Genomic DNA, 11,884 nt, shown 5'->3' with positions numbered 1-11,884 from the left:
CCATACTCCTGTGTGTGCATGGTGGAAAAGGGGAAGGAGCAGGGGAAAAGAGGCTGGAAGACCCCTAAATAGCTGCAAGATAACAGTTTATGATGAGTATGTTTGTTTAGGAAAACTTTGGTCAGATCAAATGAAGACAAGACGACTAAAACTTAGACGGCCAATGGCCAACTCTGTTTAGGGCCTGATACTGCCTCTCTTTATTCACAATGAAGCATTCTCACTCAGAGCCAAAGCCCCTTTGATTTCAAGGGGTCCTCCCAAGGCATATAATTAAGACTCTTCAGGGCACAGGAAAATGTCAGAGCTTCATACTTTAGCGTATGTAGAGTTTACTGTCCAAAACAAATTTATCTCCATCCACCTCCAAAAACTGGTGACCTGTTTTTTGCCTAGAAAAATGAATTCCCAGAATTCACATGCTTAAAAACAAAACAATAAAAAGAGTTCACAGCAGTTAAGCTGATCAGTGAAAAAGTCCTGGCTTTTAGTCAATTTATTAAAAATGTTATTGTAAGCATAGCGTAAACTTCTGTACGAGAAAACTATGGGACTATCTGGAAAAAGTAGTAAGAAAAGGATGTGGACTTTGTTAAAAATAAAACTTATCAGATGATAGTTGAATCATGAGAATGTTATCTGGCTCAACAGGAGCGTGAAAACAAATAGGCACTTCAAGAAGAGTGGAGTTAGCTAGGTGAACAACCTAAAAATAGCAGGAAGTGGCCAAGGAAACATGCCAAGTGGATGGAAACAAAACTGATTTCTCCAATGGCAACTTTTCCAGAGTTGCCCAATGACCCACAGAAGAACTGAAATTATCTGTGGAAAATTATTGATTGTGAATTACCTATGCTTAATGAGATAAATTTCACACCCCTGTTCAGCTATGTAACACACTAATTCCTCAGTAAGACACAAAAAAACTGAAGAGATTTGCATGGCACAGAATTTAACGTAACCCAGTGTTTATTGACTCCTGCAACATTTTCATTTCATTACATATTTTCCGTTAGTTAAACATGAACACAAAATGTGTTGTATCGTAAACCACCATCACATTTCCACACCAGTCTAACCCAAAGTGCCAGCATTGTTGACCAGCATACAATCTGACAAGAGATTTATCCATAAGCTACTCAGAGAGATTTGCTGAGAGCATGTCACAGTTGAAATAAAACTAGTTATTTGCCTGCAAATAGGTACATTTTCCTCTCAACAAGTGGTGTTGAAGCCAGCTACTTTGGGAGGAAAAAACCCCACTTTTAATTCAACAGGAATGGATTAAAATAGTTTACAGAGATGGGGGGAAAAAGAACAGATCTGATCTTTTTAACATTATTCTGTAGCAGTCATTTGCTGATAGAGCAAATAATAATAGAAGGAATAAGACATTTTATTTGAGTCCACTTCGCTCAGAAGGTCAGCAAGTCTGGTTACAGGTTTAAGATTACAAATAGTATCTCTGCATCTATGCCTTCTCTTTTTACTACTTTATTAAAAGAAAACATTTATCCTTTTTCCTTTTTCCCCCTCACAACAAATACCACTTGTTGAAAATAGTGGCTCAGTGGGGTCTGCATAAGCTCCACTGCTGTCTAGTGTGAAATGAAGTCACATTTAGAAAGGCAACTATAATTTTTTTTTTTTAAAGAGCCATGAAAAATTTGCACATTGCATGCATTTGGTGTACATGAGCTCTGTGGATATGAATGATGAAGGCACACACAGTACCTAAATGTGTAAACAAGCTGTCAGTGCCTCAGGAGGACTTCAAATTAAATACACTGGAGAAATAACAATCTGTTTTTACAATCAGATGGCACATGCTGCTAAGCCATAGCTATTTCAGACACTTTGCCACGGAAATGTGAAACCAAAACTGGAAGGAAACTGCTAGAATTCCTGTTCAGAGAAGCAACTGGTGCATTCTGTTCTTGGTATCATTTTTAAAAGTGAACTTGATTCTTGTGTAGCTGTTTGCAAGCAGTCCATCAAGAAGAGGTGGGATGAACACTGGAAGCAAGTTCAAGAACAAGGATTCCTACATGATGTATGTGGAGGGGAAGGGGAAGGGTGGAAATTAAAGCAGTGGTCTTCCCACTAATCTCAGGCCAACATTTCATAATCCTATGCACCCAACTTCTTGATATTTCTTTTCACTTATTAGCAGATGGAGAACCTGATCTCCCTCATGTATTAATCAAATCTCATGCTTCTAGGTAGATCAAGAGGATATAGGCTGAAACTGAGAAGTTTGCAAACATACTTCATTTACAATAACTGCAACACTGTTTCATTGCCCACCACAAGAGGAAAGCTGCTGACCACTGCTTAGGCTATATGGTGGTGACAGTGGAAACAAAATGTACCTTTTTTATCCAAACTTGTAAGAAAAACCAGAAAAATATTTTTCTATTGTTCTAAGCTTTAGATAGGATTTGCATTAACGTCACTTTCTAATGAGCTACCTACTGGGCATTTGTTTAAAGTTTAGGGTTTCTGAAACTTGTCAGAACTAACTGATTAGTAGGCTTTTGCCCCTCAAAGCATTCAAAGGATTTAAAGAATTTTAAACTATACAACATATTACTGACATTGCATAGGGACACTCAACAAAATTTTAAAAAGACTAGCACTGCTGCCACTGCATTTTGAGAATTCAACCTTATCTATAATTAATTTCAAAGTGTCACCCACCACTTTCAATTAAGATTCTGACCCACCCAGAGTTAAAATTTAATATTTGAAGTTAATATTAAGTTTCCTTCAGAATCAGTCTGTGCTATTTAGATATAACTATAGTGGAAGAATTACATTTAACACAAAGGAAATACAGAAGATTGACATGACTTGTTGAGGTTTTTGTCTTATTTGTAAAGATGATTTTGAAATCCTCACTTCCCTCCAGATACTATCACTAGGGGCCTACTCAAATTACAATTTTGTGGTTTTCACAGAAATCACAAAAATCAGGCAATGTTCATGAAATCTGCAGGGTGGGGAAAAAAAAACAAAAACAAAAAAAACCAACCCCCCCAACTTACTAAAAATAAAATGCTGGCTCCTCAGTGGGAGCCAGCAGTCCTCATGGGTGCACAGCCTGCCAGGAAGAGAAAGGGGGAAGGGGGCTGCCAGCATTAAGGTGAGCAGGCAAGATGGCTATGGCCCCCACTCCTCACTGCTGATTGGCTGAGGTTTGCCTGTCATGTAGTCCCACCCTTCTACCAATCAACAGCAAGGAGTGGGGCTGCATGATGGACAGCCCTCAACTAATTGGAAGTGGAGTCACTTGGCCAGAGGTGTGGAGGGGCCCCACCACAATAAGCTCACAAAAATGGTGGCCAGCCCTGCAATCTGCCCACAAAATCAGCTGCCTACCTCCTTGATTTGGGCAGACCCCTAATAATCACACACAGATCTCCAGGAGTGTGAGTAGAAAGGGTTGGCCAAAAATGGTATATTTATATTAAGTCTTCAATGTCAGGCATGGGGATACAAAATTTCTCTCCTCAGAAATAATCATTTCCTACTACCATTTTGATGCCTTTACATCCTACATAGCTGTTGCCCTTTTGTCACTAGCTAGGTAGTCTGAATAACCTCAAAAGAGCTTAACGTTGGTGCTACACACTGCCGAACTGTCACTCTCATTCTGTGCCTCAATCTTGTGGAAGACAAAAGATGAACTGACAATTGCTCCCCCTCTGGCCAATCACGACATGGCAATAGGAAGCCTATCCACTGCAAATCGATGATTGATGACATGGTTAAAGTACAGAAGGAAGAAGGGTAATTGGCAGGTTCTACCAAAGCCATCGTGGGTTCTTATACTTGTGGGAAATATAGAATGCAGAGAAAAACATATACTTGGAAGATCTCGGTAGTAACTGACATACACTCACGATCTTGAATATAAAGGAAGAGAGAAAGTTATATATACTGAGTGTATAATTACTTTGAAACAAAAACAACTAATTTATGTGGTAAGTGTGTCCACTGAAATTCTTCTAGATACAGTTAAAACTATCTTGAACTGCTGATTAAGTGCTGTTGTGGAAGTTTAAGTTGCCTCAGGACAACTTGGAAGCTACTCTTAACAAAATTATCTTGGAAAAGAAAATGTGTGTTTGTTCATTGAAACCTAATCCTCTCTTTGTACACCTTATGGCTCAAATGCAGGAGGGAAAATAATTACTTGGTGTAACAGTGTTTTTGTCCTACTTGATTTGTTACATTCAAATTCTACATTCAAATTCTTCAAAATCATATTTAGGTGCCTATGCTCCCATTGATTTCAGTACCTAAATACCCTTGTGGATCTGGCTCCTGAAGTCCTTCAGCCAGCTGTTGTTACATATCTTACATTTGTCTGGCTGCTGAACATAACTTTACCTTTCAGATTCATGCTTCCATCATACAAAAAAGAGGGTGTGTAAAGGTAGAAAAAAAAATATATTGGCTTTTAGGCCTAAGGCATTTCTATCAATGACCTTCCAAGCTGACCAATCTTCGGGGGAAAAGCAGCATTTTATAAAATATATGGAAAAAATACATAGATCCATCTCAGATCACAAAGGAACAGTTTATAAAATTGGATGTCTGCATGACCACTTCCCCCCTCATTTCTAGTGCTGTGCAAAGGCAAAACAACTGAAGAGCTGCTGTTCAACTTCTGAAATATGAATAAAATACAGGCCATTTGATGACAATGTGGATGATTATCTTCTTAGAAAGTAAGAAAATAGGAGAGTTAAGCCAATGCTTTGTGCTGCAAAGTGATTAGCAGTCCATCAATGGCCCCACGTTTAGCATAACAAAAGATGACCCTTTATAAATACTTAGTTTAATTTCACATTTTCAGTATCTTGCCTAGCCCATCTACAGTCTGCCACAGATTTTAATTTGTAAAGCTCCTTCCCATTGAGCTAGAAAATTTACATAAAGTGCAAATAAGACTCAGGTTTTTCCCCACTGGTTCCAATACTTGTCATCTTTATTACCAGCATTACCAAAAGCCAGCTGGCTTATTCACTAACATTAGGCTTAGCAGTATCCTTCTCTTACTCAAACCCCAGTTACTTTTTTAGTTAAAGGCAAATAGAAAACAAGGGTTCCTTCTGCTAGATGCAGGTATGACTGGAGACTGCCAGGAGTACCATTGATGTATTATGTATGTGCTAGACAGAGACAGTGCATTCTTATGTGTAAGAATGTCCAGTGGTTCACTGGAAATTAACAAGTCATCTTTGGATTCGATTGCTTGCAAAAAGAGTTCAGGCAGCTGTTTAGTCTTCATTGAGAGTTGCTTCTCTCTTCCCTGCATCTGCAATGAAACAGTTGGGGAGGGGGGAACAAAACCAGTTAGGCTATATGGTTTTGAACAGTTAATGAAGCAACACCAATCAGGAGACCTGGGAGTAAAATAAGAAGAGATAATGTTGTATATCATGATTCTGTGATTTTCACATACAGCATTTCCCAGCTAAGTTTCCCTACAGCATTGTACAAACTCATGTAAACTTGGCATGATGGACCATTTTATGGATAGGTATTTTGCAATCAACTTTAGTGGGGTGAGGATTTCACTCATGTGGTATCTAAGCAATATGCCAAAATGTGGAATAGACCCCAGACCTTGATGCTTTTTTCTTCTCTTTGGCCACACAGTCATGGCTCCCCCTCTATGATAGTGGTAAAAGATTGCTGCTCACCACTTGCAAAAAATCATACAAATTCATTTCAGAGCATTTTGTGTATTTTGATTTTCCATGTATTTACACCTAATGTCTTGCCATTTCATGATCTACAAATTCCATACGCATTGCTAATATAGATTTTTCATCCTGCACTAAAAGTAACTTGCACGTAAAAAACAAATGCTATTTGCGTGACCAGTGTATAATGAATGATCTTCATTAATAAGGTAAATGGAATCTCCTTGCCCAGAAAAATGTATAAATCTTTGAGCAACAAAACGGCACCTACTAATCTGTGTTTTGAAATTGAATACACCACCCCAAAGATGGGAACAAAAAAGCTACAAATCAGAGTCTTTACAGCTGCTGCTCCATCCTTTGAGCTACAGAATTTGCCTAATCTTCCTCCCACAAGGAAGAGCCAAGAGGTAGTCGATGCCCCTTTACTTTTAATAGCGAGCAAATCTCATTTCCCTGGAAGGCAGGAGACAAGCTCAAATACCTCATATCTATCCAATTTAGATCAGGAATTTGAACACCTCTTGAACACTTCTTCCTGAAGAATGGTCACACCATCTACAACAACACTGTAAGGTAGACTCTACTCCATCTCTCTTATCAAAGCTGCACCACTTGCCACAAATTAGATAAATAATTGTGGGAATGAGGAGCAGAACCCACGTCTCACCATTTCATCATTTGGCTACGAAATAGCTCTGGTTCCCTCTCTAGCTGGGCAATTACAGGAAAACAAGGTCACGTGCTCCATGTTTCAGTGATTATTTAAGAAAGAATCATACCAGCTAAATTCCTGAACTTTTTTTTGGCTTCTGCTCTTTCTTCAGCATCAAAATACCACACAGTCATGGCATATCTGTGAAAGAAAGAGAAATTACTTCTTTTTCCTCAGTATTTTTACCATAAGAGGAGAAAATTAAAATTTCTGGCTTTCAAGAGAGCTAAATGCACTGGTTTATTTATTGTTGAACAGGAACAGATAAATAAAGAACTAATGTAATTAGTGTTTGATAATCTAAGCATACAATGCTTTGAATTTGTCTATAAAGATGTGCTCTTTATACAGGCATGTGTGTACTTGCATAATAAATGTAACCATATATTACATATTATATTAAGAGTATCATAATATATAATAGTATTATGAAAGAGATGCAGCACAAGTTCTAATGTATATTTACAGAGTCTTGTCTGAAGGAAGGCAAAGACAAAAATGGTTTTACCCCACCCTCGTGCCTTTCAATTCTGGGCTGTGGCTATGCACTATGGGAGATGTTCTAAGTTATGTCAGCTTTGTCTGGGCTGCTTCTGGGGCCAGTGGCAGATGTTCATTTCAAGGTGAGATGGGATCTGATCCACATAGTAGACAGTGTCTTCTGTGACTGGCAGGACATAATTTTGGGATCAGATTCCAATCACGCCCTAGTTACCAGTGCAAGGTGTGAAGAAATCCCTTCCGCCTCTCCCTGTTTTGCTATGTTTCTTGTTTGGGCTGTATGCTTTGCTTCGTCCCACCCCCCCTTACTGTGTCCAGATCCTTTGTCTTAAGGCAGGGGGGTTTTCAACCGTTTTAATAAGTGTACCCCTGATGGCAAGTTGTGGAGTGGGGGGGGGTGTGCACAGCCAGACTCCATCCCTGCCCATGTGTACCCCCTAGGGCAGGGGTGTGCAAAACGCAGCCCGAGGGCCAGATGCAGCCTGCCAGGCCATTCAAATCCAGCCCACAGGGCCCCTAAAAAAATTTAGAAAAGTAATATTTATCTGCCCTGGGCTGCCTGTCATGCAGCCCTCAATGGCTTGCCAAAACTCAGTAAGCGGCCCTCTGCCCAAAATAACTGCGCACCCCTGCCCTAGGGCCTTCCCAAGTACCCCTTAAAACAACCCGTGTCTTAAAAGTTTCCCACCAAGGAACTGGTATGACCAGTTTTGTGGCACTGGTCTTTCCACCAAGGGTTGCTGACAACTTTTAAAAGGATTGGTTTACATCAGCAATGTTCAGAGGATGCTTGTTTCTGGTTGGAACCAGGCGATGAGGTCAGCAAAGTTATTTAATGGCCAGGTCACCCAACCTGAGGGGCTTCCTTCAGCAGGCATTTTGGAAGCTTACACTGAAGCATAGGCTTTCAGAATTCTATGGATGTATATGTAAGTAGTTTACCTGAAATTTAGCCAGTAAATTAGGGTTATGCATCTTTTAACAAGCGGCTAATGGGCCAACAAGCCCATTCTGTAAAAACTCTCTGTTGCAGCATGCCTAGCTGTAAACGTTTACTGGGAGGGGGGAGGGAAGGGGAAGAAACAGGCCTTTTTGCTCCTAGCAGAACTTGGCTGATTATTACCTGATTCTGCCCTACCTGAAAACTTCCTGGGTGGCTCCAAGCTGTAAGGAGCACCCAGAAATACTGCCAGCGCGTGAAGCACCCCCAAGGTCTGCAGGGTCTGTGTAACCCAGGCTGCACAGAGCCCTAAAAGAGACCAGAGCCTGTGTGGTGGCAACAATTACCTCAGGCTTGCTGGTGGGCTCCAGGAAGGGGGTTGGCCGGATGCAGGCACCCCAGGGGAGACACCTGAAGCGGGGTTTTGGTCAGGCACAGTGAGATGGGTGGCTTAGTGTATTAGCGCCTCCTACTGTCCTGCCACACAGGGGGAGGATAATCCCAGGCTCCCCCTGCACCAGCATGTTGAAAGCTAGGAGTTAATTGTCACCTGGGGCCAGGACCTGAACCACGGTCTGGAATAGGCCCCAGTGTGGTTCTCACCAAGCAGATGAGAAGCTGATTCTCAAAACTCTGTGCAGAGCAGTTCTGGCTGGGATGCCATGTGTGGGGGATCAGAGACTCCTGGGAGGGGAGCCAAAGGACTTTCTCCCACTGGGAACATTAACCTTCACACCTGCAGGGCTTTTACACATCAGACCCTGGGATTGGGCTGCCACGCCCCAATCCTCAGGCCTCTGTGCCCACTAATGAGTGAAAACTACAAGTGAAACTTGATCTCAGGGTCAGGAGGAAACTTGTTGATCCTAGCGTCCCCAGACTTTAGGGATGTCAAAAAACTGCCTACACAGCTGGACTGCATACACGGTCTTTAAAGGTCAGGGGCACAGTGAGATCAGGGAGATGCCTCCTAATCTGGGGTTTACAGCACCCTCTCCTCTGTCTCCAGAGATTAAGCAGGGGCCTAGGGTCCAGGCACTGGTCCTGTCCTCAGCCCAACTGGGGAAGGGGCAGCTGTATCCCAGACTCTGGGGCTGCCCCTTGCCAGATTCTGGCAGCTGCCGCACCCCACACAGATCAGGGGAGGCACACGTGCCCTCCTGGGCCTCCGCCAGAGTGCATGCAGCAGTGGAAGCCCAGCCCCTGCGTGCCTGGATGAGATGCCCAGGCTTTGACCCTCCTCCTGCCCAGCAGGGGCCCCACTCACCCAGTGGCAGGGGACACAGAGGGGGATCATCCCACTCACCTGGCCCAGCCCCAGCGGCAGGGGGCGCAGCTCAGCCCAGCCACGTGCATCCTACAGCTCCTATACCCTGTTGCTCCCCACGTGCATTCTGCCGCTCCTGGTTGTGGAGCCTCTGATAGTCGATCTCAGTCTGGGGGGGCTAGTCCCCTCAGACTGAGATCACCTGTCAGGGGCTCCCCAATCAACTAGCTGGTGACCACTGTATTAGATCCTCCCCTTTAGAAACCTCTCCCTTTGAAAAGGTCCCCACTTGTGACCACATCCTAAGTTTGTTTTATGTAGTACCTGCACTGGAAAAATTCTCTCCGCACTGGGCACGTGCTATTACCATTTAATCTGGAATACATAATCTAAATACATATTTAATCTAGAATAAGTGTTTTACTGATAAAGTAAATAATTTTGCTCTTTTCCTTGGATATGTAAGTACTGAACATCTTATTTACCTGGTTGCATAGGAAGGTTGAACTTCATGTGGGTTCCTTCGGTCTGACCAGAAAAAGAGTAATCTGTCAAAAATGGGCTCAACATCTGCCACATAGGACTTTCCTTCTGGGAATATCCGAAGCATTCCACCATGCAACTGAAAGCAGAGGAAAGGTTAATTTTCTACATATGTATACCCATAAGCACATTTTAAAAAAACAACTGCAAATGTGGAATAAAAGTTTAATTCAACACAAAGACAGCACTGGAAAAGCACTTACATTGCTGGAAAAGTATGTACTGTATCACTAAAACCACTCTGATTTTCCAAACTTTTCAAAATGATCGAATGTTAATATGTGGCGATAAAGGAAATCCTTCAAGATGAAGAAAATTTGCTTTTGAGAAGCAAGTCCCCCACTAACAGAGACCTTGTTGCAAAGATGACAAAACTTCTCAAGTTCAGTTTTGTTTCTAAAATTAGTTAAGACTCATAAGAGAAGCAGCATATTTATTCTTTGCTGTTGTGAAATCAGATTTCACTGAACTGCTTACAGTGATTTTGAAGGCCTCTTCCTGAAATCTGATTGGAGTTATCTTTTATGTTCTGCAGTATAACATGCATTGGATATGAATCTTTTTCTGTTTCTAAAGTTGTATTAAAGTTTTTGTTCATTTTTCCTTTCAATTTCCAGACCACCTGTGGTCTCCTTAGCCTGATTTCACTCTCAGCTCATCTATCCTTGTTTTCCATCAATCTTATGGGAAAAAATTACATCCTTCATTGGAAATGCAAAGGTGGCAAATCTTTGCAGTACGTAGGCCAAGTCATCTCTCTGCCAGTCCTACAACTCAAGTTTACTCAAGTAAATTAGACATTTGTATTTTTTTTCCATTTTACTAACTACAATTAGCTATTATTCCCAAGATACTGAAGCTAAAGAAGTGTTCTCACGTATCATACAGCATTCTTCAGTGATGGCATCCATAATATTAAATCACTTTTTTTTGGTTTAGTGCACAAAGCTGGTTATCAGTTAAATGGGCAGCTGCTTAATGTGACCAAGACAGGTTAAAGAGAAGGTGACCTTAGTATTATCTGACCAGGTAATAACCTGAGAACATGCTGGAAAGTGTTCTAAAAATAGAAGCTTAAAGAGAGATTCTGTGATTTTATGAGCCCTTATCTTGTTTATAATTTAAAGTATAATAAATCCCCGATCAAGGCTGAATTCATCGCCTTGCAGTATACAGTGAGAATTGAAAACCAGATTTCCCTGTGCTACAAAGAAAGCCAGAGGAGGGGACTAGAGAGGTAGGAAAGCTCTGCTGGTTTCCCCTATGAAGGATACTGCATGGCATTCCTTTGTGGGAAAAGGATTTAGGGACCTGTACAGGGGAAAGACTTTCCAGACCCAAGAACCTAGAGAATCTGTGGGAAAGGAAGTCTCCAAAGAGTTACTGAGGCAAGAGCTCTCTGCTCTTGTCTCACTGATGCCTCACTAGTGCATTCTCCTCTCTCCTACACTAGTTTTGTAGAGGAAATGCAATGGGCATGGAATTTAGTAGGGCACAGTGCCAGAAAATATGGCTAGCCCTGTGCTGCACATCTTCTCACCAAACCTCAGGCACTCAACATAGTGCTCTTATAGAGAGGCATCTCCTGGAGTACAGAGGGGATCAGACAATGCTTTAAAAGAGCCTTAATTCTTCTCTGTTCCTAGATGCACACCCATAGAGAAATGGGGCTCCTTCTTACACTCAAACAAAGATGGAGAAAGGACAACAATTTAATCTGCCTCCACAGAACCAGGGCCCTATTTTGCCATTCTAGGCATAATACATATTGCTGCTTCCTTCCCCCGCATTTACAGAGCTAATCATGCTGACCAAACATAAGCCACTGACCACTCATCAGGTCTAAAATGCTGTTGCCCCCTCAGTTCTGCCACCCTAGGCAACCTCCCAATTTGTTCACAAGAAGAGGCCAGACCTGGAGGGAATTCTATGGATGGAGGTTCTAGTCCCAGAACCAAACGTCTGCATCTTACATGGTCAACCTTCTCACAAGACATATTTGGAGACAAAACACAGAAAGTATCCCCACAGTAACATAACATGAGGGGTCCACAAAGCACTGAGTTCACTACAGACCCATTACCCAATGTACACATTGGTATTTTGGTTGACCCATAAAGAAACAAACCATCAGGAGAAGTTCAGCTACATGGTAGTGACTAACGATAGCAAAGCTGAAACCAGATAGCTGAAACCTATCT

The 11,884-nt window shown here is 41.8% G+C and overlaps 1 protein-coding gene across 1 annotated transcript in view; it reads right to left on the bottom strand.

The window, feature by feature from the left end:
• Positions 1-4,228: 4,228 nt before the first annotated feature.
• Positions 4,229-11,884, bottom strand: part of EGLN3 (egl-9 family hypoxia inducible factor 3) — a 48,349-nt gene continuing 40,693 nt past the window's right edge. Inside the window, exons 4-6 of the mRNA XM_019519921.1 lie at positions 9,626-9,762; positions 6,500-6,573; positions 4,229-5,326 (exon numbers count right to left, since the gene is read on the bottom strand). Coding sequence (XP_019375466.1) covers positions 5,289-5,326; positions 6,500-6,573; positions 9,626-9,762 — 249 coding nt within the window. The 3' untranslated portion in view covers positions 4,229-5,288. The remainder of the gene's footprint in view (positions 5,327-6,499; positions 6,574-9,625; positions 9,763-11,884) is intronic.

The sequence above is a fragment of the Gavialis gangeticus genome, unplaced genomic scaffold (assembly GCF_001723915.1).
Source record: "Gavialis gangeticus isolate Ggan-Ray unplaced genomic scaffold, GavGan_comp1, whole genome shotgun sequence".
Lineage (NCBI taxonomy): Eukaryota > Metazoa > Chordata > Crocodylia > Gavialidae > Gavialis > Gavialis gangeticus.
This window is presented reverse-complemented; position numbering and strand designations above follow the sequence as displayed.